This window comes from Littorina saxatilis, linkage group LG2, assembly GCF_037325665.1.
Source record: "Littorina saxatilis isolate snail1 linkage group LG2, US_GU_Lsax_2.0, whole genome shotgun sequence".
In the NCBI taxonomy this organism is placed as follows: domain Eukaryota; kingdom Metazoa; phylum Mollusca; class Gastropoda; order Littorinimorpha; family Littorinidae; genus Littorina; species Littorina saxatilis.
In genome coordinates this window covers 3168980-3195639 of record NC_090246.1, presented here as the reverse complement: position 1 = coordinate 3195639, position 26660 = coordinate 3168980, and the positions used below count along the sequence as shown (strand labels likewise).

Sequence of the window (26660 nt, the reverse complement as noted above, 5' to 3'; positions counted from 1 at the left end):
CCGTGATCGGGAGGTCGTGGGTTCGAACCCCGGCCGGGTCATACCTAAGACTTTAAAATTGGCAATCTAGTGGCTGCTACGCCTGGCGTCTGGCATTATGGGGTTAGTGCTAGGACTGGTTGGTCCGGTGTCAGAAAAATGTGACTGGGTGAGACATGAAGCCTGTGCTGCGACTTCTGTCTTGTGTGTGGCGCACGTTATATGTCAAAGCAGCACCGCCCTTCGTGGTCGGCTGGGCGTTAAGCAAACAAACAAACAAAGACTGACGAAAGTAAACAGATCACACAAGCGCACAAGCGCACCTAGTGTGAGAGGCTGTATTCAGCAGAAAAATGATCTTCACACATGTATTAGCAGGTCGCAAAGATGTACAGAAACACAAACTTCACTCTCCCACATACACATGATACACTTCCATTAAAGAGAAGAAAGAAAGAAGCAAAGAAATAGTGTTGCCGGCTGATCATTGTCAGCTTCAATATAAGACACCTGTTAAATCCCAGTTAAAACACATCAGTGTCATTTATTCGCCAAAGAATGGTCATCTCTCTCTCTCTCTCTCTCTCTCTCTCTCTCTCTCTCTCTCTCTCTCTCTCTCTCTCTCTCTTACACACACACACTGACACATTAATTCTATTGCATTACTGTCCTAAGACTCTCCTTTCCCAGCATCACCATATATACCCTAACTCTCTCTCACATACACACACTCAGTCACTACAAACTGCACTACGCATATACGCACACACAGTCCACCAATTGCTCTCTCTCTCTCTCTCTCTCTCTCTCCCCCACTCTCTCTCTACAACTGAGCCCCCCCCCCCCCCTCTCTCTCTTTCCTATCACAACTCAATCTCCTCAATGTTGAGAGTGACACGCTTGGTGAAGCCAAGTTCAAGCAGCGTGGCGGCCTTGTTTTTGCCAAGGTCACCTCTCTCTCTCTCTCTCTCTCTCTCTCTCTCTCTCTCTCTCTCTCTCTCTCTCTCTCTCTCTCTCTCTCTCTCTCTCTCCACAAGCCCTCTGTCTTTGATATCACAACTCGATCTCCTCAATGTTGAGAGTGACACGCCTGGCGAAGCCAAGTTCAAGCAGTGTGGCGGCCTTGTTTTGGCCCAGGTCATGGCTCTCTCTCTCTCTCTCTCTTCCAGCTTGTATTTATAATAACCTGCATAGTATGCATTTGATTTTATGAATAACCACAGATGTATGCTCTTCATGCCTCATCTTCATCATCATCATTAGTCATCATCATCATCGTCATCATCATCATCATCGTCGCGTCATCTTTATTATCACGTGCTGAAGTCTTCCGACCTCCTTTAGTTGGTTAACTTTTTAACTTTTTAATTTTTAATTTTTTAATTATATAATTGTGTGTCTATGCGTCCCAAGGACAGATTGTAAGAAAAGGCGTAGCCTTATATCTTAATCCTTGTTAAATAAAGTTCAATTCAATTCAATTCTCTCTCTCTCTCTCTCTCTCTCTCTCTCTCTCTCTCTCTCTCTCTCTCTCTCTCTCTCTCTCTCTCTCTCTCTGTCTCCTCTCTCTCTCTCCCCCCCCCCCCCCTCTCTTTCCGATCACAACTCGATCTCCTCAATGTTGAGAGTGACACGCTTGGTGAAGCCAAGGTCAAGCAGTGTGGCGGCCTTGTTTTTGCCCAGGTCATGGCGCGGGTAGGACGTGCACAGTGTGTTGTAGCTCTGCGTGAACCCGCTCACCGTCATGAAGTCAAGCAAGGTCTGCAAAACATAATCATCTGTGCAGAGATTTGCACATCCACAAGCAGTAGGCGTCTGCAGAGCAAAACAGGATACAGTGGAACCCCCCTGTTAAGACCCCCAATTTAAGAATGCCTCCCTATTAAGATCCTGTTTTCTCAGACTCTCTGCTGAAACCCGTGGTAAATGTACCCCCATTTTCAACTCCCTCCTTTTTAAGACCTGGTTTTCTCACATTTTTGGAAGTCTTAAAAGGGGGGGGGGGTCTACTGTAATGGGAAAGGTGTACAGCAGGAATGTCAAAGCCTGGCAATATTTGGTACAAGACACCGGTCAAAACTCTATGAAAGTGAAAAGCAGGAAAACACTCTCATAATATAGAGAGTGTTCAGACAGTACTTGGGCCAAGACAATGTTATGGAATGTGTACAGTTCGGACGAACAGCCTTGAACTGAAGCGCTGTGTTTCATGACACTTGATTTCATTACAGTATTCTCTGGCTGAGAGAATACAACAAGGAAAGGAACCGTAGAACAAACCAATCACCCATTCACATAAGAAGGGAGTAGGCATTAGGGAGAAAAGTATTGCTTATCTTTGCCATGTTAACATACAGGAGCATCTCAGAAAATACCTTTCAACTTTTGTTTCATGGCTGTTGTCCATTTCTCTCAGGGACACTTTGCCGAGTTCCAATGATTGCAGAACCCTTGAAACCATTCCTTCACATAAAATCTTCTTCAATATGAATGCCTGCCTGAAAGGTTTCACGGTTTCACACCCTCTTCCAAAAGGTGTAACCTACATGGACTACATTAACTCCCCTCTCTCCAACCCCACGCCCACTCCAAAACTCCCTCCCTGCCCCCAAACACCCAACTTGCAACCAAAACTCCCTCCCTGCCCCCAAACACCCAACTTGCAACCAAAACTCCCTCCCTGCCCCCAAACACCCAACTTGCAACCAAAACTCCCTCCCTGCCCCCAAACACCCAACTAGCAACCAAAACTCCCTCCCTGCCCCCAAACACCCAACTTGCAACCAAAACTCCCTCCCTGCCCCCAAACACCCAACTTGCAACCAAAACTCCCTCCCTGCCCCCAAAACACCCAACTTGCAACCAAAACTCCCTCCCTGCCCCCAAAACACCCAACTTGCAACCAAAACTCCCTCCCTGCCCCCAAAACACCCAACTTGCAACCAAAACTCCCTCCCTGCCCCCAAACACCCAACTTGCAACCAAAACTCCCTCCCTGCCCCCAAACACCCAACTTGCAACCAAAACTCCCTCCCTGCCCCCAAACACCCAACTTGCAACCAAAACTCCCTCCCTGCCCCCAAAACACCCAACTTGCAACCAAAACTCCCTCCCTGCCCCCAAAACACCCAACTTGCAACCAAAACTCCCTCCCTGCCCCCAAACACCCAACTTGCAACCAAAACTCCCTCCCTGCCCCCAAACACCCAACTTGCAACCAAAACTCCCTCCCTGCCCCCAAACACCCAACTTGCAACCAAAACTCCCTCCCTGCCCCCAAACACCCAACTTGCAACCAAAACTCCCTCCCTGCCCCCAAACACCCAACTTGCAACCAAAACTCCCTCCCTGCCCCCAAACACCCAACTTGCAACCAAAACTCCCTCCCTGCCCCCAAACACCCAACTTGCAACCAAAACTCCCTCCCTGCCCCAAAACACCCAACTTGCAACCAAAACTCCCTCCCTGCCCCCAAACACCCAACTTGCAACCAAAACTCCCTCCCTGCCCCCAAACACCCAACTTGCAACCAAAACTCCCTCCCTGCCCCCAAACACCCAACTTGCAACCAAAACTCCCTCCCTGCCCCCAAACACCCAACTTGCAACCAAAACACTAGAGACACACATGCATTGAAGCTCCCGAGTACCTGCACTGTGTCGGAGTGTGCAAAGCGTCTCTGGTACACCGTCTGTATGGGGGATCTCAGCAACACCAGGACACTCTCAGGATCACGCTCTGCTGGCTCCTCGGGCAGGTTGATAATCTGGCAGGGCCAAAACAAACAAATAGTCTTTTAATGCTGCATTTCTCACATCTTAGCATGTCTTCACGAATGATGGGTAGATGTGTGCATGCATGTACGAAAATATAAAAAATACACGGACAGTCCTGAGGGTTTATTGATTACCTGGCAGAAATTAGAGTTCTTTTAGGGGAAAGGGTGGCCGAGTGGTAAGTGCACTTGCCTCGGAAGCCAGAGGTTGCGAGTTCGACCCGCAATTTTTACTTCCCCCTTTCCTAGCCCAGGTGGTGGGTTCAAGTGCTAGTCTTTCAAAGACGAAAAACCGAGGTCCCTTCATGTACACTACATTGGGGTGTGCATGTTAAAGATCCCACGATTGACAAAAGGGTCTTTCCTGGCAAAATTGTATAGGCATAGATAAAAAATGTCCACCAAATACCCGTGTGACTTGGAATAATAGGCCGTGAAAAGTAAATATTCGCCGTAATGGCTTGAGATTTACTGGCCTATGTGAATGCGTGATATATTGTGTAAAAAATTCCATCTCACACGGCAGAAATTAATATGTAAAGCGCTTAGAGAACGTCAAGCGCTATATAAATCTCCCATATAAATAAATAAATACATTTACAAGGCATTTTTCACATCTTACAACGTCTTCGAGAGTGACAGACAGACAGACAGACAGACAGACAGACAAACAGACAAAAAAAACAACAACAACAACAACAACAACAACAATTAACAACAACAACAACAACAACAACAACAACAACAACAACAACAACAACAACAACAACAACAACAACAACAACAACAACAACACACCCTCTTGGGTTTCTCAGGCGGTTTGGGTGGCTGTGGTGTTGGCTTTTGGATTCGCCGTCTCACGGCAGCCATTTCTCTCGGGTTCAAATCCTCTTCAAATTCATCCAGGGCAGCTTGTTCTGCACCATGCCCTTCGTCCTTCTGCACACAGCAAAGTGCTCATCTTCAGACACGAGAACAGACAATGATCAAAGAGGAGGAAATACGGTTTGTCAAATCCAAAATGAGACAACATTTAGAAGATGTTATCAGTTTTTCTTAACCCTGATGTAAGAGAAGACGGAAAATTGATTTACACATGAGGAGTGTTCTTTCCAGCTTCAATATCAATTAAATGTGTCCATTTTCCATATCTAACATAAACACCGGTTTATAAGGAGGAATTGTCTCCAAAAGGAGGAAGATTCTCATGCCTGAATTTATCTTATAACGACTAGGGAAAGCTTCCCATGTTGCTCTCCCAACTGACTTTGGACTGATTTTTGTACTCTAAAGCGTACAAACTACAGAAGTTTAGCAAAATCATGGAGAAATTGGTCTATTAAAGAAAAGTCCAACTGAGTTTCAGCTGCCTGTGAGCCGAATGGTTGAACACACAACGCGCAATTGAGCTTAGAAATGACTTTAAACAAACTTTTTATTGATCTTGGGAGGCATTTTCACTCTTGTGCTTTCTCGGAGAAGCCTGACAAAAGGTTGGCTGATGATTTTCAATTGATTTCTTAACAACAAAACATCATCCAGGAAATGTGGCAAACAACAAATTCTAAAATAAAATGCAATGCATACATTATGAGTTTGGTTGAAGAAATGAGGCAGCTGATTGAACTCCTCAGACGCAAATAGAAACAATCTACATGACCCTAAAAATAATCTAAACAAATATAAACATACCATTGGCACAAATACTGGTCACAAAGTTCCACTGGGTAAAACAGAAGGTGTTTCAGTCTCATAATGATAAGCATTTTCAAATGTCTGACAAAATCGTGCAAAACCCTAATTTCAAAGTGACCCAGTACACCAACGGTGCACATCCGATTGTTGGGACACACATCCTGTCCGATACAAGCCCACTTCGTTTCTGGCCAACTTTCTATTTTTAGCCTGACTGAGACACGTCAGTTTAGTGTGCATGCCTGTCACTTGTTGCTTCTCTCACTGCACATAGTGAGCGACGTGTGGACACAAATCATAGACACCTGTTGTATCCATGTAACGTATGTCGTTGGTATTTCAATATTTCAATAAAATAAAACTCATGTAAATCTGGTAGGACAAAGCATGCAAGCAATGCATATGCAGTATTCTCTCTATATTTAGGTTTGATATACAATTCAACAGACAGCAGCGTTGTTCTCAGTCTTCGGTCACTAATGTATACTCTTTGGTCTGACGCATTAGTCGAACCCCTGGGTGGTTAAAAGTCTAATAGTTTGGACATGTAGGAGGTCTTCTGATCATCAATTGTCTGTAGCCAGGACATTTGGATCTATGCATATTTTCAATACAATTCCATTAATATATATTGAAACTTGAATTTCCATGTTTAAATTCCTTTTTTATTTTCACGTACATTCTAATTTCCCCATTCTTCTTACAATATTCTTACCACTCAAAGTCCTTGAAATTCAAATACTAACAAGAAGGGCAAAGCCCATACGACTCACATGCTTCACCTTGACCTAGCAATGACATCATACACTAAGAACTGCTTTACACATTTTTCCTACCAAAATACATGTGACCTTGACCCAAGGTCAAGGTATCCAAGGTCATGCAACACAAAGCTGTTAATTCAAGACATAGGAAGTACAATGGTGCTTATTAGCTCTTTCTACCATGAGATATGGTCACTTTTAGTGGTTCACTACCTTATTTTGGTCACATTTCATAAGGGTCAAAGTGACCTTGACCTTGATCATATGTGACCAAATGTGTCTCATGATGAAAGCATAACATGTGCCCCACATAATTTTTAAGTTTGAAACAGTTATCTTCCATAGTTCAGGGTCAAGGTCACTTCAAAATATGTATACAATCCAACTTTGAAGAGCTCCTGTGACCTTGACCTTGAAGCAAGGTAAACCAAACTGGTATCAAAAGATGGGGCTTACTTTGCCCTATATATCATATATAGGTGAGGTATTGAATCTCAAAAACTTCAGAGAAAATGGGAAAAATGTGAAAAATAGCTGTTTTTTAGGCAACATTTATGGCCCCTGCGACCTTGACCTTGAAGCAAGGTCAAGATGCTATGTATGTTTTTTGGGGCCTTGTCATCATACACCATCTTGCCAAATTTGGTACTGATAGACTGAATAGTGTCCAAGAAATATCCAACGTTAAAGTTTTCCGGACGGACGTCCGGACGACTCGGGTGAGTACATAGACTCACTTTTGCTTCGCATGTGAGTCAAAAAGTCAAGGTACGTACACACATTTCTGCAAAAGACGTATAAGAGAAAGAACAAGTCGCGTAAGACGAAAATACGTACATTTAGTCAAGCTCAGTCGAACTCACAGAATGAAACTGAACGCATTGCATTTTTTCCGCAAGACCGTACACTCGTAGCATCGTCTATCCACTGCTCATGGCAAAGGCAGTGAAATTAACAATCCAGAAAAGCGCGGTAGCGGTTGCGCTGAGGAGGATAGCACGCTTTTCTATATCTCTATTCTTTTTAACTCTCTGAACGTGTTTTCAATCCAAACATATCATATCTATATGTTTTTGGAATCAGGAACCGACAAGGAATAAGATGAAATTGTTTATAAATCGATTTCGGAAATTTAATTTTAATCCTAATTTTTATATTTTTAATTTTCAGAGCTTGTTTTTAATCCGAATATAACATATTTATATGTTTTTGGAATCAGAAAATAATGAAGAATACGATAAACGTAATTTTGAATCGTTTTATAAAAAAATAATTTTAATTACAATTTTCAGATTTTTAATGACCAAAGTCATAAATCAATTTTTAAGCCTCCAAGCTGAAATGCAATACCAAAGTCCGGCCTTCGTCGAAGATTGCTTTGCCAAAATTTCAATCAATTTGATTGAAAAATGAGGGTGTGACAGTGCCGCCTCAACTTTTACAAAATGCCAGATATGACGTCATCAAAGACATTTATCAAAAAAATGAAAAAAAGTCTGGGGATATCATACCCAGGAACTCTCATGAAAAATTTCATAAAGATCGGTCCAGTAGTTTACTCTGAATCGCTCCACACACACACACACACACACACACACACACACACACACACACACACACACACACACACACACACACACACACACACACACACACACACACACACACACACCACGACCCTCGTCTCGATTCCCCCCTCTACATTATAACATTTAGTCAAAACTTGACTAAATGTAAAAAGTAGGACCAAAGAAGATGGATGAATGGTGGACAACAATAAAAACATTATCATCAAATAATAAACCCTTTATCTACAAGTTTGAATTTTTGTTTTGACTTTTCCAACTTACCCCAAGTGCCTCACCCTTTCCCTTCCAAGCAGGGCCGAGAAATTTGTAAAACTCTTCATCTTGTTGCTGCTTTTTGGCCTCTTCCCGAGGGAGAAGTATTCGCTCTTTGTAGCTGGCAGCCTGAAAGAGGAAAAGAGGTGAAAGATAAGGATAAGAACAGAATGTTTACATAGCAGCAGGCGCATTTCAAAACTTACAGCCAATTTAAGTCAAAATTCAGTCACTCAACAAAGTTTATTTAAGTTTTTGAAGCTTTTTCTACTTTAATTATTTCAGTTACAAAGCAAACAACACACACACACACACACACACACACACACACACACACACACACACACACACACACACACACACACATACACACACACAACCTTATCATCGTCCCATTTACCAACCTAACAAGACAGAATCAAGTGTTTATCTTTACAGAATTTATTGATCTATTTTTAATCCTGACTGAAAACAGAATACCTTGGTAGAGTGCTTGTTTTGTAAATCCTGTCTGACAGCATGTTGCTTCTGCACCCTCTCTTGGCTGTCTGCTTCATTATTGTTACCTGATGATATGTACATGTAATTAGAAATGTCATACACATACAGGTGAACAAAATGACATTCCTTTTCCTGTACGCTATCATGTTAACCAACACGATCTGCGTGGGCTTTTCGTTTTTCAAAATATAAGAGCATCCTTCAACTTAAATCGCATGACAAAAATCACTGACAGCCTACCTGAGTCCTATGCGGACTGGGGATTTCTTGATGAATTAATTTCGTAACTGAAACCAATGTCTATCTGCCACTAAATTAATTCAGTAAAATTCCCCCCTCTGCTATGAATGCAAATAAGCTGTTGATTTTTGTTCTTCAAGTGGAATTTCTCATTCTTTGTAAAAGCCAGGAAGATCTGTCAAGTGTTGAACAAGATGACTGTGTGGACGGGAAGGACAGTGACTCTAACGTCATGTCTCAAGAATGCAACCGCAAAACTACAGGTGCACATTTTCTTTTAGTAAAACTGAGGTAATCTAGCTCAGCATACATTGCATCATATTACATCATTTCAAAGTCAATGCCCCAGTGTCAAATAACAGGTTCTGCAGCACTAGGATCTGAAAAAGTAGAACAGTCAAGTTATCATCACACCAGATGCTACACGGAAGGAAAAAATTAAATGTCCTCAGCAGCCTACACAAAAGGCCACTGACAATTTAATAATTTTGCCATCAAACACAGTTTCGCTGCATAATACCAAACATTTTCTTGGAGACAAAAAGAGAAAGTAACAAGTTGCGTAAGGCGAAAATACAATATTTAGTCAAGTAGCTGTCGAACTCACAGAATGAAACTGAACGCAACGCAACGCAGCAAGACCGTATACTCGTAGCATCTTCACTCCACCGCCCGTGGCAAAGGCAGTGCCCGTGGAATTGACAAGAAGAGCGGGGTATTCGTTGTGCTGAGAAGGATAGCACGCTTTTCTGTACCTCTCTTCGTTTTAACTTTCTGAGCGTGTTTTTAATCCAAACATATCATATCTATATATTTTTGGAATCAGGAACCGACAAGGAATAAGATGAAAGTGTTTTTAAATTGATTTCGAAAAAAAAATTTGATAATAATTTGTATATATTTAATTTTCAGAGCTTGTTTTTAATCCGAATATAACATATTTATATGTTTTTGGAATCAGCAAATGATGGAGAATAAGATAAACGTAAATTTGGATCGTTTTATAAATTTTTATTTTTTTTTACAATTTTCAGATTTTTAATGACCAAAGTCATTAATTAATTTTTAAGCCACCAAGCTGAAATGCAATACCGAAGTCCGGGCTTCGTCGAAGATTACTTGACCAAAATTTCAACCAATTTGGTTGAAAAATGAGGGCGTGACAGTGCCGCCTCAACTTTCACGAAAAGCCGGATATGACGTCATCAAAGACATTTATCAATAAAATGAAAACAACGTGTGGGGAAACTCTCATGTCAAGTTTCATGAAGATCGGTCGAGAAGTTTTGTCTGAATCGCTCTACACACACACACGCACGCACACACACACACACACACACACACGCACGCACACACGCACATACACCACGACCCTCGTTTCGATTCCCCCTCGATGTTAAAATATTTAGTCAAAACTTGACTAAATATAAAAACAAACAAACAAACACAAATAACAAACAAACAAACAAATCTGAACTTCAATGTCAAAAGTATCACTTTTTAACAGAATTAATCTCATTTTCAACATCCATGGTCCCTGCTATACTGTCTCCCCTCCCCTTGCAGACGTGTACCTCGCAGCAGCTTCCTCAATGTTGGACACTAGTCTTGATCATTACCACCAAACTTGTTTCCCTGAACATACATGCATTGCACACTGCAGGGAAGCTAAACAAATCAATAAAGTTTATTGCAAACAGCAGCAGAGAGCCGGTATACAGCGGTACCTGCGATGACAGGACACCCCTGTGGCCAACTCAAAGTGCCCCTACATTGCAGGTGGCCTTTCATGGCAAATATATTTTAGTAGAGATAATAGACAAGAGAAGGTGTACTCTCATGCGAGGTGTCCTCTCGTGGTAGGGGCCTCACATCGCAGGTACCAGTATAAGATAAACTAACCGGTGTTGCTAGCGGTGTGTGTGTGCAGATGATAGCACTTCCTGAGTCTGGGCAGCAGCCACTGTATGAGGAAGGTGACCAGTGCCAGAGACAACGCCCCTCGCGCGATCCACCGTACTGCGCTCTGCACCAGCTGTGACGTCTCCGCTGTAAAGCAAAACGTCAACACTATGGTCAGACTGACAGAGAGACAGACTGACAGACAGACAGACACCGAGACAGACAAGCAGGCAAGCATGCAGACACACACACACACACACACACACACACACACACACACACACACACACACACACATCAGTATTGTACAGCAGCATCTGCGAAGTCTTCGCGGAAATACAGAGACAGACAGACAGACGGATGAAATTCCAGAGAGAGAGAGAGAGAGAGAGAGAGAGAGAGAGAGAGAGAGAGAGAGAGAGAGAGAGAGAGAGAGAGAGAGAGAGAGAGAGAGAGAGAGAGAGAGAGGGGGGGCGATATAGGGCGAGAGAGAAAGAGCCCCCCCCCCCCACACCCACACACTGCAGTCAAACAGCCGAACGGACATGCAGCCAAGTAGATTGACAAAACACTCACACACACACACACAAACACACAGAGCAATGTAGTTTAGACAGGGAGTCATACAGGTGAACAGACATGCAGCCAAGTAGAACAGGGACAGTCATACAGGTGAACGGGCATGCAGCCAGGTAGATTGACAAAACACTCACAGACACACATACACATACACACACACAAACACAGCAGTGTCGCTAATACAGGGACAGTCACACAGCTGAACGGACATGCAGCCAGGTAGATTGACAAAACACCCACAGACGGACAGACTCACAGAGCCAACGATTCTTTCTCTCAATAGCGCTCCCTCTGGTTGCTGTTACTTGTTCAGCTAGCTTTCTATAGAGAGCATTATACGTGTAGGCCAGCCCAAGTCACCGGAACGTCACAGTATCGGCAACATGAAATAACACGTATGACTGAATCCCCACAACGGTAAAGTGAAAGCTTTCCTCTGCTTGGGTATAAAGTGAATGCCGTTTGACCCATCAAACTGGTAGTCGTAGCTGCTGGGGTTGAATAGTGCATGCAAAGCAAATTAGCTCTCGTGAGGTAAAATGCAGTATGAGTAACACGGTCACAGAAGTAATGTCATTGGTGATATGCATTGCGATCTTCAACGGCAGTTACATCTGAATTTCCATTCGGTTACCTACTCAGTCACGGCCTTAGCCGTTTTCACATGACCATCGCATCTCTCTCTCTCTCTCTCTCTCTCTCTCTCTCCCCTCTAGCTCTCCCTCCCCAGTCTATCTATCTCTTTCTCCCCCTCCCCCCTCTCTTTCTCAGCCTTAATCACGTACTAAGGTACAAATCACACAAAGAGTTACGTTTAATCCCTCACCTGTAATTGTCACGCCTATCAGCAGCAGTCTTTATACCCTCCCCCCCCCCAGCCACCAACACACACACACACACACCTCCCCCTTGCCATCGCTGGCATGCCGAAAGGTAACAGGGGGTTTACCGGTAAATGTGGGATACATTCATTCTCATCGCCGCCAATGCCTCAAAGTACAAATTTGAAAAAGGCAGTAAAAAAGAAAAAGATGGAGAATTCGCAATGTCAAAAACTACAGAAACAAGAAATTCCTCCGAGGTAGGAAAAACACCCCCGTCAAAGGGAAATAACCTTCTCAGTTGGTGGCAGTGACTGAGTGAGAATGGTTATTTCCCTTTGACCATTAAGATGTCCCTCTATAAGTCCTTGTATAATTTTAATCCACCAATAACTCCCTAACCGTGTGTTTGACTGGTCCCAATTTTTGTAAGGACCGTCTCAGGAATGTATAGAACCTGTTCACCAAGTTTGGTGACGATCGGTCCGTTCATTCTTGAGATCTGTATGCGAACACAAACAAACAAACAAACACATCGACCGAATCCTATACACACCAATAACTCCCTAACCGTGTGTTTGACTGGTCCCAATTTTTGTAAGGACCGTCTCAGGAATGTATAGAACCTGTTCACCAAGTTTGGTGACGATCGGTCCGTTCATTCTTGAGATCTATATGCGAACACAAACAAACAAACAAACACATGGAGCGAATCCTATACACACCGGGGGTGTAATAACAACAACAGTAAGAAATGTACCTCAGTCAGTGAATCGCCACACTTGGTGTGTGAGCCTTGTGTGTGTGAGTGTGTGAGTGTGTTTTGTCACCCGTTTAATTTTTTTTTAAACAAAGAAAACTTGGCACACCGTACTGCGTGACTTCTCGTGCACGTGTTGACATTTGTATTCAGACAAGCATGCCAACAATCACACACCAGCACACACACACAAGAGAGAGAATCTCGGTGACAGAGGGTGTCAACGCGCCCTCCATTAAATCTCCCACTTATTCGTCCATGCGCCTATGCCCGGAAAACATTTCGACTGGACAAAAAACGAACCAACTTCCGTGAGTGACAAAGGGTGAGCTAGGATTCCATTCGGCTGCGGTGCGGCTCCGGCGACGGCAGCGGCTCCGGCAATTTGAAAAACACTGATGAAAGAAGGGATGACCCCATTCACACGGGTGCGGTACGGCGACGGCGACGGCGACGGCGACGGCCCGGCGTGCGTGCGTTTTTTCAAGAAAGCTCCATGTAGCTTTCTGGACTGCCGTCGCCGGACGTCGTCTGGTATTTTGTATGAGATGAGACCAATGTGGAGCCATGGCGGCATTGGCCAGGGGCGGACGAGGGGGGGGGGGGGTGCACAGGGTGCATGTGCACCCCCCCCTCCAGCAAATTTTTTTTTTTTTTAAATTTGGAAAGCTGATTCTATGACCATTTCTAAGTTCAAATGGCACCAGATGGTACCATTTTGCTTCTTTAGGCCAACATTTTTTCCGGGGGAGCATGCCCCCGGACCCCCCTAGCAAATTCGGGCGCTTCGCGCCCATCACATTCGCTTTCGATTCAAAGTGCACCCCCCCCCCCCTTACAAAGCAACTGATCCGTCCCTGTTGGCGGCATTGGCGGGAAGAGAACATATCCGGACGACGTCGCCGTTATATACGGTTCACGACGATGCATTTTTCTCGCCAGAGCCGGATGCCGTTGCCGTCGCCGTCGCCGGAGCCGCACCGCAGCCGTAAGAATGGAATCCTAGTGTCTGTTTGGGTCTATTTCCCGTGACGTGATTGGACTGGTAAAGCGATAGTTATCACATACTTAAAAACAGTTTTAGGTTGAATTCGTATGTGAATAGACGACGGAGCTTTGTTTGTGCACACACTGGAACCCCCCTGTAAAGACCTAAAGCAATCTAAAATAAATAAATTAAATTAAAAACCAGGTCTGAAAAAAACGGTCATAAAATGGAGCTTAATCTTAACAAAGAGGTTATCGGGTGTGGAGTGGGGGTGGCGGAGAAAGCAAGGTCAACATCGCGGGGTCTTCAGCAAGCAGGGCCGGACCCAGGGGGGGGTTCCAGGGGTTCCGGAACCCCACCCCTGAAAAAAGCATGTACCTTGCTTTGACTTTTACTAGTTTTAGCACCAAAACAATGCTGCTCTTAACCCTCAAAACAAGGCCCAGAATGCACCAGATTGCACAGATTTTAACCGTTTTTCAAAATTTTTCCGGGGGAGCATGCCCCCGGACCCCCCTAGTTCGCGCGCCTGCTTTGCAGGCGCGCGCTTGTGGCTTCGCCACTTCGCTGATTTGCCCCCCTTCAAAAAAGGAGGAACCCCGGCCCCCTTACAACTCATTTGGTCCGGCCCTGGCAAGTGGGGGTTCCACTCAACTACATCCCGCTCTCGCCAATAATGCATCAGACGAAGGCTAGGCCCAACGACGCGTATCACTCTGTCGCAAACAGCGTACCATCAGCAACGCTACAAGTATCGATCGAAATCCGGCTGAAACTGACGGTTGCATGATTTCACTTGAGTGCGCACTTTCGGAAACCACACAGTCAAGTTCTGAAGATGCCGACTTCATGAATCGTTCCGACCCACAGGCACATGGTACTACATTGTTGTTGATAGTACTGTCAGAAGAAGAGGCCGTTTATAAGATCCCCCCCCCCCCCAAAAAAAAAAAAAAAACCACCACACACACACACACACCCCCCCCCCCCCCCCCCCCGGCCTTCCTCACAGCCCTTCTCTCTGTGCACACGCGCGACACCTTCCCCACCCCCCACAGAAACAAAAACAACAATAACAACAAACGTGTGACATAATGTGCCTGTGACTGTGACAATAAACAACAAAAAAACATCGCTTCACTGTGAACAACCCAGTGCTTGTCGGTCCACCCTGTTCAACTTATATTTTGAAAGGACTCGAATACATCGTACAGAACTCTTTGCTGACATTTCTCAACTGCTTTGCAAACGCAAGGATGTGAATCATTATGGTCACCACGGAGGCAGACCGAAAGCCTGGACAGGTGGAATGGTGGACAACCAGGCAGAATGGACGATTTAGAACTGACAGAAACACCAGGCTATCTCTCTTTCTCTTTCTGAGTCTCTCTATTTGTCTTTATCGGTCTCTGTCGGTGTGACACACACACACACACGCACGCAACATCTCACTCATTCTCTATTCCCCTTCCTCCCATTAACCACAAAATGTGTTTCAGTGTTTTCTACGGTCTCTGATACCCCCGCCCCCCCCTCCCACCCCCCTTTTAAAAAAAAACACCAATGGTCTGAGAAAATCGGTCTTAAAAGTGAGGGTTTCCTAAAAAGGGACACATTTGGCGATGTCATAACACTGACTGAACAGAAAATCTCGCAAATTGGGGTCTTGAAAAAACAGGGTGTGTGAGGGGTCAGTCTTAAACAAACAGAGGGTGTGAGGGGTCAGTCTTAAACAAACAGGGGGTGTGAGGGTCAGTCTTAAACAAACAGAGGGTGTGAGGGTCAGTCTTAAACAAACAGGGGGTGTGAGGGCTCAGTCTTAAACAAACAGGGGGTGTGAGGGTCAGTCTTAAACAAACAGGGGGTGTGAGGGCTCAGTCTTAAACAAACAGGGGTGAGAGGGGTCAGTCTTAAACAAACAGGGGGTGTGAGGGCTCAGTCTTAAACAAACAGGGGGTGTGAGGGGTCAGTCTTAAACAAACAGGGGGTGTGAGGGGTCAGTCTTAAACAAACAGGGGGTGTGAGGGTCAGTCTTAAACAAACAGGGGGTGTGAGGGTCAGTCTTAAACAAACAGGGGGTGTGAGGGTCAGTCTTAAAACTGATAAGGTTTCGACCTATTAATACAGTTCCAAGTCAATACTAGCAATTAATACTTTATGAGAAACCACCAAAAGAGACTACAGCAGCTAGTAAGGTGGCATAGGGAATTACAACAATAATGGCCATACAGTACTTTCAGTTTACCCCCAAAACTGCTGTGTAATTGTCCCTGATATGTTGACTTTAAATCCAACCACTGGCCGGATACATAGGAGTGCATGATGACTTGCAGAAAATCACCCTAGTGGAACTGGCTCCAACCCAGTCTTTTCTTTCATATAAAATAGGTACAAGCAAGTTGTTTGAAAATCTTGTGTTTGAAGAGACACAATTCCTCCGCAGTCCCTAAAACCCCTGACAGACTTAATTCAAGGGTTTGTGGTTGGCTCTGTGAGATACAATTAATGTACAAACTCAAAAGATGACAGAACAATGATAATAATTATGTGTGCAACAAAGACTGATTTTTTCATTCAACTGTTATCAAAAGTTCATTAATTAGAAGTGACTAACGAGCATTACATGCAGTCGACAGGCAGTAATACATTCGCATGTTGCGCTTTTTCCAAAAGCGGATGTTACTAAATATAGAATGAGTAATTCTGGGAAATTGTTTTCTGAAAGCTCAATAATTATGCAACTTTAGGCCCTATTATTAATTTGATCTTCAATACATCGCTCAAAATCTTTGGAATGAAAAACAAAAGAATAAAATGCAAGAAGTACGAGATCAGAAAATAATAAAGACTCGAAAAAAGTTGAAAAATTAAAAAAAGTTCACTGATTTGTAGAGCAGTACAGTTCTGTCATTCAACATGAGCCTAGAATCTCTGACTTTTTGTATCGCAAGTACTGAGCCCCAATATCGGCAAATGCTACACTTTTTGCGATCACAAGTCATGGTACATTTATCTGATGCTAATCAACAGGGCCGGATCTGGGGGGGGGGGGGGGGGAGGGTTCCGGACCCCCCATCCCCCCCCCTGGCCACCCGATGTACCTCTCAGAGAAAAGAAAAACTAATATGTGGACTTTTTAAGCTCTTCCCCCAACTCCCTTAGTTTATTTGGTCTTCTAAAACTATTTCAAATTATGAACAACATCAAGTCGACAACGGCAACGGCCTGCCCTCCCCGTTATAAGTCCATCATCATAGGCCACAAGTCAAGTCACACGCTACACCATCACTAGTATTAATAGTATCAGAGAACCGATTGGAACAAGATATCATCTGCGCTATCGGGGAACCGATGTTTCGGAAAGGGACTGTACTGCACACTGTGAGATCATTGAGTGCTCGCCCCTATACCTTTCCCACTTTCGCGTGTTTAGTTACTGTTGAAAATGTGTAATTTTGATTCCCAGTTGCAAGGAAAGACCAAAAAATGACCTCACAAATGCAACATTTTCTCAGCTTCACGGTGAGACTTTGCCCCCCAATGGGGCATTGCCCCTGCACCCCACCCGGGGCCTCAGCGGCTCCTGGACCCCTGCCTTCAGTTGGACCCCCCCCCCCCCCCCAAAACAAACTTGGTCCGATCAAACTCTCGCCTCCGAAACTTTGTTCATCCAATCTTTAATGGTGAATGGTTCTTGGTTTTTACATTTAGTCAAGTTTTGACTAAATGTTTTAACATTGAGGGGGAATCGAGACGAGGGTCGTGGTGTATGTGTGTGTGTGTGTGTGTGTGGAGCGATTCAGAGTAAACTACTGGACCGATCTTTATGAAATTTTACATGAGAGTTCCTGGGTATGATATCCCCAGACGTTTTTTTCATTTTTTCGATAAATGTCTTTTATGACGTCATATCCGGCTTTTCGTAAAAGTTGAGGCGGCACTGTCACACCTTCATTTTTCAATCAAATTGATTGAAATGTTGGCCAAGCAATCTTCGACGAAATTAATTAATGACATTTGGTCATTAAAAATCTGAAAGTTGTAATTAAAATTATTTTTTTATAAAACGATCCAAAATTACTTTTATTTTATTCTTCATCATGTTCTGATTCCAAAAACATATAATAACGTTATATTCGGATTAAAAACAAGCTCTGAAAATTAAAAATATAAAAATTATGATTAAAATTAAATTTCCAAAATCGTTTTAAAAACAATTTCATCTTATTCCTTGTCGGTTCCTGATTCCAAAAACATATAGATATGATATGTTTGGATTAAAAACACGCTCAGAAAGTTAAAACGGAGAGAGGTACAGTAAAGCGTGCTATGCAGCACAGCGCAACCGCGCTAAACAGGCTCGTCACTTTCACTGCCTTTTGCACTAGCGGCGGACTACGGTCATTGTGAAAAAATGCAGTGCGTTCAGTTTCATTCTGTGAGTTCCACAGCTTGACTAAATGTAGTAATTTCGCCTTACGCGACTTGTTCATCTATACCCTTAGACTTGTTCATCTATACCCTTATGTATGACTATGAGATTACATTACATCACCCATTAGGGGAAGGGCTCCTAATATGGACCGGCTCCTAATATGGACCACCACCAACTAACCGCGCTAGAGCACTCAAAAAAGTTTTATTCGCTGTATTCACCCTCTTTGGATAACTTGCACATGTCAAAACAGTTGCAGAAACACAAATCTCAAAACCGTTAGGCTTTTTCTCTTTTTTCACTTTTGGCAGCGTTCACTCTAAATTTGCCGCCTAAAACGGACTCGTTTCTGTCTACAGCCAAAGCTTTTATCAAACAGAAATGGCTATATATGACAGCTAAAACCGTATTTGTTACATTTTAGCAGTGTTGACCCCGAGTTTCTACTGCAAACAAAAAATAATAGCAAAATCTCAAAGTATGTGCGAGTCCCCTAATATGGACCACCTTCAACAAATCGAAGAAAATAAAAGCTAAAGGCTATTTTCATTAATTCATTAAGAAGCTTGCTGGTAATAACCTATAACTAGCCCTCGCGATTTAAAAAAAATGCAACAAAAAGTCTTCTTTTCGTGGATGTTGATAATTTCACTTATTTTCACTCTGTTTTTGATAAGCTTCTTTAGTTTCCTGGTGTGCTTCAAATAATGCTCTCATCAACCCGAAACAGATAAATCTAGAGCATATTTTAATTAGGCTGACTTGTACACTAATTTGTATCATGTTATTTTGAAATATAGGGGGCTTTTTACAGTGATTCGTGAAGGCCGCTTGTTATTTTTTCTGTATTTAATTTTTGCTGAATGTGTATCAAAGCTATTTTACTCTAATTAGGCCTAACGGTTCACCTAAGAAAGAAGGACTACCAAACACAAAATGAAACTTCTTTGCACGAAAACAAGCTAGTTATCATATCAGCAATAAACAAAAAGTGGTCCATATTAGGGGCCCTTCCCCTACATGTCACCACAGCTAGGGTATCCCATTCAACCGGATAAATCAAGTAGAATTAAGTAGTCAATATGTAGCCCTATCACCACTGGGTGTTGTTTTCTGAAAAAAAACACTGATTAACCTTGTTCTGAACTTGAAAGGAATGTACTGAATACAGATTGATGTCAGCTTTTCTCATGATTTTATAGTGTTTCAGTTATGTTGTCAGAGTACCAACACGTTTTTTCGGTGGCACGATACATGTCATATATTAATATTCCTTTTTACCCCGTGCAATGTTATCCGATCCAAGCCTGGTCGATATAAGAGAAAACGCTGCACAGAGTGAGGAGAAAAACTCGAGTCGGGGAGCAGATGAGACTTGTAGTTGAAGTTTCTACTTTTGTTTTGATTGCATCATTGTAACAGCTTCGCAGTAACAACGCAGGCCGACTTGCGACGCAGCGCAAGTAGTTAACCCAATCTATTGTGAACAGAAAATCCCAAGCTTGGGCCCTTGCACAGCATACACTTAGCGTACAGCGTATGTAATGTGAAAACGACACAAAAGACTGCCAGTAGGCAATGATCAGTTGTGTTACTGTGTAGATCCTCCTAGCGTGTACACACCTCAGCCTCAGGTTCGACCGAAATACGCGCAGGGCACACGAAGATGGTCAGTTATGGGACGAAATAAGTGTTATCAATTTGTCCCAAACACGACATCTGAATCTTAAGTAAAACAGACATCCATACAGTGCAGTTAACAGACCAAATCATACATATTTCACGTACGAAACGCGACAGAACAGTACAGTTTGCTTACGATCCATCACTGGTCGGTAGCAGAAGTCCCTGGAAATGAACTCTTCCAAACAAAGGTTTTTGATGACATGCACATTTTGTATGGAATGAACTAATCAATTATGAATCATCACTAAAGTGGGAGGATTTCGAAAAATAATGAACTCCAATGGATATACTGATTGCAAAATATGAACACGGAATGTATTCCGTTGCGCTCATATACAGGATATGAAAACTTACAAGCTACAACCCCTACAAGGAACGGTCTAAATTCCGCCATGCAGCAACCAATCTCCTATCGCATGTTGATGTCACATGACACAAAGAAATGTATTTAGCAACGCGAGCAGCAAATCTCGTCCTCTTTTCCACACAAGCAGTAGTGAGAGAAAGAAGATATGTCTATCAACGGCGTAAACGGCTCCCATTACCGGGAAATCAACCAACATTATGCAGAGGAATGCAGCCAAGATGACATCGGCTCATTCCTTTTCACTTCAGAGTCTGTAGGAGAGGGACATCCAGGTACGATCGTCCTTTCCATGTGAACAAATTGCTTGTGGGGAAAGTGCGCGTCTTCGAGACCGCCATACTTGGTTGGTTCTGGGAGAAAAGACTCAACCACGTGGTTTTGTTTACAAGTCTGCTCCTGTCTGCCTGGCGACGCTTGTTTTCACCTGTTGAGAAGCATTAAATTGTCTAATACATAATGAGCCAAAACCCCTTTGTTGTTGCGCTGTAGTTTAACATGTGCTACAATTACACGATGCGTGAACAGAGCTAATGGAGACAGACCGCTCCAAAGGGTGACAGATATTCCTCTCGTTTATCCGGGAATCCTACTGCGTCTGTTTATCCGGATACATTGCAATTTACACTATCTGTTTTGTGAACAAGAAACAATTGACAAGTGGCTCTATCCCATCACCCCCCTTCCCTCCATCGCGATATAACCTTGATCAGTTGAAAACGACGTTAAACACCAAATAAAGAAAAGAATGTTATGGCGTGGACCGTTGTTTATTTTTTTTGCACAAAATGTTTCTGCAGCATATTATTATGCTGATGACATTTCTTGAATATTTAATGTCCACATTGAAAGGTATTGTTACCTGTTTACTATACCAATGTTTGGAGTGCCAGTGAATGGGGGAGGGGACGAGATTATTAATTGCACAGGTTAGAAGCACAATGTGATATGGGATTTAACTTGATTCTTTACCTGTATAACTATTATCTGGTTTTGGATGGTTGGGGCTGGTAATTGGAATTGCTGAAAAAATTTTAAAAGTAAGTACTTATTCATTTGCTTTGAACTTGTTATTCTGTTTGTTTTCAGACAAGATCTGTGACCAGATCAGTGATGCCATCTTGGACGCTCATTTGCGACAGGACCCCAACGCCAAGGTGGCCTGTGAGACCGTCACAAAAACCGGAATGGTGCTAGTATGCGGAGAGATTTCATCCAAAGCCAACGTTGACTACCAGAGTGTCATCCGTGGTACTGTCAAACAGATTGGATATGATGATTCATCTAAAGGTAATTGCTGTGTTTTTAAATCTTTTGTTTTTCTTTGTTAGAAGAGCATGTATAGTTTGTGATACACAATTCACAGATGATGATAGTGATGCACTCTAACACAGTGCCTGGATGATGAAACACTTGCGAATTGCACTCATTTCATAGTGAAAGAAAGAATTATCCCCCTCCCCCCCCTTGTGAGAAAGAAAAATACAGTGCAATGCTAAGGCAAAAAAAAAAAGAAAAAAGGTGTGGTTAAGGTAACATAGCCAAAAAAAATAGGGTAGGAAGGTAGGCAATCACTTTTGGTTTTTTTTAAACTTTTTTTTCTACTGTGTACAAATTAAACCTACTTGACAGGGAAATAAGTGTGCGACTCGAGCGCTTTCATTGCGTTTTCTGCGCTTTCATTGCGTTTTCTGCACTTGGGGCTTTTTTTTTTTTTTTTTAAACAAATGTAATAAAAAATTATAGGGTCGGCCCCTAAACATACGGTAGGTCGGGTTACCGTAACCACACCTCTTTTTTTTTTAGGCCTAAGCAATCAGAAGTTATCGATTAAAAAAAACCAAGAATTGTAGCCTATTGGAACGTTTAATTATTAAGACAAACATTTTTTATATTTGTTATCACAAAATAAATTATGTCTCCACCATTTTTTGTAGTGTGACTTCCAATATTTATATATGCCCCGATTTTTGGAACAGGTTGAAACCAATCTTTGAAGATCTTTTGTTTCATAAGTTGCTACATGTGCTGATCTATTTATATGTGGAAAACTGGAATGATGAAATTTGTGTTTTTCTTACACACAGTTTTTGTCAACATTTTCATGTTACATTATCTTTCTTTTTTGTGTTAGTTTCCTTTGACCTCATCATACTAGTCATACACCCATTTTTTTCTCTGTTAGAATTTTACCCTCTGGCCTGCAGCCTCTTATCAGTCGTGACTTGGTTCTGCTAGTGCCAGTGTCCTTAGTGCTGCGCTTCAAATTGTGCTGTGCTTCTTATCATGGGGTGGGTGCATCAGTATGGTGTATAGATCTTTAGTGCTGACTTTGCTTTCGCAGGTTTCGACTTCAAGACGTGCAATGTTCTGATTGCCTTGGAGGAGCAGAGTCCCGACATTGCGCAGGGAGTACACGTCGATCGTGACGATGACAACATTGGGGCCGGTGACCAGGGCCTCATGTTCGGCTACGCCACGGACGAGACGGAGGAGTCCATGCCCTTGACCGTCGTTCTGTCCCATCAGCTCAACGCCAAGATCGCTCAGCTGCGACGCAGCGGAGAAATTCTTTGGGCTCGCCCTGACACCAAGACACAGGTAGGCCTGGGTTTCATGTTGTCTTTGGAATTGGATGCTGGGTCCGCTATAAGGTGTGCAGTGGTTTCTTGTTGGCATGCTATACAGCGGTTTGTTAATTTTTTTCGTTGAGTTACATTTGCTTAACAGTCAAAGGCCAGAGTGTGTAATACTTTTTGTGTGTTTCATATTGTCATGGCACCATAATTAACTGCTAAGTTGTGGTTGTTGAACATGTGTTGTCGACAACTTGCTAATGCTATTATTGTACATATGTGTTCTCACATTTCCTCTTCGGTTTCTGTGCCCCTTTCCACCAAACGTTTTCTTTATTACAGTGAAACCCCCTTTTAAGTCCTTAGTTAGTGTAAAAAAAATCAGGTCTTAAAAAAAAGCAGGGAGTCTTGCAGAACTTATGAACAGAAAATCTGGGATAACATGACCTTAAAAGGGGGAAGTCTTACATTAGGAAGGGGGGGGGGGTCTTAAATGGGGGGGGGGGGGGGTTCCACTGTACTTTGCAGACTGTCATCCATGACTAATGTGCGTTTCCCTGTTGCCCAGGTGACTGTGGAGTACAAGTACGTCAAGGGTGCAGCCATCCCACTGCGTGTGCACACCGTGGTGATCTCGGCACAGCACGACGAGAACGTCACTCTGGAGAGGCTGCGCAAAGAGCTGTTGGAGAAGGTCATCAAGGCCGTCATTCCGTCCAAATACATGGACGAGCGCACAGTGTTCCACATCCAGCCCTCCGGCAAGTTCATCATTGGTGGCCCTCAGGTGAGGCACTGAGCCCATAAGCATGCTTGCTCCTGTGGTTGTGTGTGTCAGGCATGAAGATACATGCTAACTTGTGTGTGTCAGGCATGAAGATACATGCTAACTTGTGTGTGTCAGGCATGAAGATGCATGCTAACTTGTGTGTGTCAGGCATGAAGATGCATGCTAACTTGTGTGTGTCAGGCATGAAGATGCATGCTAACTTGTGTGTGTCAGGCATGAAGATGCATGCTAACTTGTGTGTGTCAGGGATGAAGATGGATGCTACCTCGTATGTGTGTCAGGGATGAAGATGCATGCTAACTTCTGTTGTTGTGTGTGTCAGGGTGACGCAGGTCTGACCGGACGCAAGATCATCGTTGACACCTACGGAGGCTGGGGTGCTCATGGAGGTGGAGCTTTCTCAGGAAAAGACTTCTCCAAAGTGGATCGCTCTGCTGCCTACGCTGCCCGCTGGGTGGCCAAGTCCCTTGTCAAGGCTGGCCTCTGCAAGCGCGTCCTTGTACAGGTGAGGCTTTTTTCATGACCAATGCACTGTGGGATGTTCAGGCTTTTCTTTTTAGCCTCTTTCATAGGATTTGAAGTGCGTGAGCTGGTAGTCCTGTGGAATTACTTCTGTCTTTTCGTCTAAACGAACTGAACTTTCTTTAGATGCTGGTTCAAGAATCATTAATCAGCCTTGTGGTTTGGAGCAGGCTGAGCTTTCCAAATGATTGCTTTTGATCAATGAGTTATTGCCTTGTTCTCATACAAACTTTAAGGACGTCTTGCCGGAGTTAATAGTTTTTAAGGGTGGCCTTTGTGCTTTGAAAAGAAATTGCGTTTTCCCAATGTTTTTGAGGAATTAAGTTTGATGTTCCCATTCATGTAAACACTGTAAGGAGATGACATACCTCTGTGTTACTCACCTCTGTGTTGCGATGCCCTGGCATCGCTGGCATCCTATGACTGATTTTTTTCCCTCCACTTCTCTGCAGGTATCCTACGCCATTGGCATTGCCGAACCTCTCTCCATCACCGTGTTTAGCTACGGCACATCCAAGAAATCTGAGAAAGAGCTGTTGGAGATTGTCAAGAACAACTTTGACCTCAGGCCAGGCCGCATCGTCAAGTAAGTTTTGTGGATTGCTTTGACGCAGCAATTAAGAGGCTTGCTGCATTCCTTTCTCTCTACTCACTTTAGCAGCTATGTATGTAGTTATTGGGAGATGATATTTTTAATCTCCTTTTATCTAGTTTTTCCATGAATATTTTTGAGGCTGCAGTTTCTTTCCTTTCAAAAGATTTTGATTCATTTTTCCTTAGTGAATTAAACTTTCTTTTTTTCCATCAAAGAGAATGAATCTAAAAGTAACGTCTTCTGTCTTTTGCTGTTCATTAGTGGTGCGACTGCCTTATTATTCTCACTTCTGTTGAAGTGGATGTAAACACGCAGCGATGCATATGGTTTTATTTTTCCCCTTATTTTCCAGGGACCTCAACTTGAAGCAACCGATCTACCAGAAGACGGCCTGCTATGGACATTTTGGAAGGAATGAGTTCACATGGGAAGTGCCCAAGAAACTGAAATATTAGATCCTACGCATGTTTAGTATTTTGTTGTAGCTGTCGGTGATAATGTGTCCATTTTGAAATGCAAGTGTTCTTTGTTCATTTGTCTCATTATCATCTGAGCATAGAATTCATCTGTTTGATCTCAAGAAGCTTGACAAACAAAAACAGTTCACATGCTGTTTTTGTTCGTAGGTGTTTCATGAATCACTTTTTGCACTTTGTACTATGTGAATTACTTCGTTGCATTCAGAGTTAATTTTTTTACTGTGTTCGTTTTTGATTCTTTAAACTGCAATGTGCGAATTGACTGTTTTTTTACTATGATTTGTATTTTACAATTATGTGGATGAGGGTTGGGATTTTGGGGGGTATTCCCCTGTGAGCCACAGTAGTTAGAAGGATAGGTCGACAGAGTCTAACAGCCGGCTAATGTTGGGGGTCCCTTGAAAGATATATACCATCTGGAGAGAGCGTTCAATTGCTGTTTGTCTCCCTTGACTTTCGCCTTCTAATTATTGCAAATGCGCCCCGTTCCCGTGATATTTCTCACGGCGCGTTTGTCTTGTGTTTATGAAAATTTCATGGAAAAGAGCACTCTTTATAAACACTCGGGCTTACATCCCAAATCTAAACTACATAGTTTAAAATGTTTTAAAATGATGTTCATAATGATGCACTTGATATTGTATAGCTCAACTGTGGTTTGATTTGTGTGTTGTCCTTGAGTGCCATTTGTCCTGTTGTGTTCATCCATGTTGTCTGCGTGTGTGTCATGAGTGCTCGTGAACTGTAAATCCAATGGCAATATATGTGTTACCATAGATCTTATCGAACAGACCAGACCGTTCTTGTCTGGAGATGCTACGACTGTTCGCTTTCATATCTCATAATCTTATGAATGCATGCGTGAATGTATTTGTTTGTCGAGTGGAAGTAGAACGAAATAGACACCTATACTGTACAAGGCACAAAATGTGTGGGTAATATATTTAGATTTTTGTCAACGTCCCCTTTGGTCTTTAAGAAGAACCAAGTGTTGCCTTGCTCTCAACGTGGAGTTCATGGGGTTGTGTGCGTAAGGAAAGACTGCTTGCAATTGTGGGATAATTTTTAACAAAAAAGAAAATGGTTTGCAAAAAAATTGCATTTCTGCAACTATTCTTTTGGGAGCAATGCATGTTTTTTTTATTAATTACAATAAAAAAATATTCATTGCAACTATGATGTTCGGGTTCAAGTTTGATTGTGAATGCTCTGCGAATGGATGTTGTGTGGTAGAACGAAAAGCAATTTTGTGAGATATCGAAGTTTAGTTGCATCCATAGATCGGCAAGGTCACCCAACACATGTGACAAAGAATGAAGTGCGAAGTCCAAACGATACAATCGCTTGTAGCAAAAGAAAAGGCTGTGT

The 26660-nt window shown here is 43.0% G+C and overlaps 2 protein-coding genes across 2 annotated transcripts; one reads left to right on the top strand and one right to left on the bottom strand.

Annotated features, from left to right (window-relative positions):
• Positions 1 to 1543: 1543 nt before the first annotated feature.
• On the bottom strand, positions 1544 to 20264 carry LOC138958006 (UBX domain-containing protein 8-like). The gene is made up of 7 exons (XM_070329032.1): positions 20100 to 20264; positions 10698 to 10844; positions 8535 to 8620; positions 8064 to 8183; positions 4553 to 4693; positions 3629 to 3745; positions 1544 to 1740 (listed from the first exon to the last, which is right to left on the bottom strand). Exons 1-7 carry the CDS (start codon positions 20104 to 20106, stop codon positions 1579 to 1581), a joined length of 780 nt encoding a protein of 259 aa, XP_070185133.1. The 5' UTR covers positions 20107 to 20264; the 3' UTR covers positions 1544 to 1578.
• A 172-nt stretch (positions 20265 to 20436) lies between these two features.
• LOC138958002 (S-adenosylmethionine synthase-like) lies at positions 20437 to 26465 on the top strand. Its single transcript, XM_070329029.1, has 7 exons — positions 20437 to 20605; positions 21420 to 21620; positions 22675 to 22931; positions 23475 to 23693; positions 24019 to 24201; positions 24671 to 24804; positions 25166 to 26465. The coding sequence occupies exons 1-7, from the start codon at positions 20479 to 20481 to the stop codon at positions 25266 to 25268; spliced, it is 1224 nt and encodes a 407-aa protein (XP_070185130.1). The 5' UTR covers positions 20437 to 20478; the 3' UTR covers positions 25269 to 26465.
• Positions 26466 to 26660: the final 195 nt, after the last annotated feature.

Excerpts from the sequence above, each read along its gene's own strand:
- LOC138958006 (XM_070329032.1), bottom strand. Across the intron at positions 8,621-10,697 it reads ACACACCGCTAGCAACACCG|GTAACAATAATGAAGCAGAC; the intron begins GTTAGTTTATCT and ends ACATATCATCAG. Across the intron at positions 8,184-8,534 it reads AAAACAAGCACTCTACCAAG|GCTGCCAGCTACAAAGAGCG; the intron begins GTATTCTGTTTT and ends TTCCTCTTTCAG.
- LOC138958002 (XM_070329029.1), top strand. The coding sequence starts at position 20,479 with ATGTCTATCAACGGCGTAAACGGCTCCCATTACCGGGAAATCAACCAA. Across the intron at positions 22,932-23,474 it reads GCCCTGACACCAAGACACAG|GTGACTGTGGAGTACAAGTA; the intron begins GTAGGCCTGGGT and ends CCTGTTGCCCAG. Across the intron at positions 24,202-24,670 it reads GCAAGCGCGTCCTTGTACAG|GTATCCTACGCCATTGGCAT; the intron begins GTGAGGCTTTTT and ends ACTTCTCTGCAG.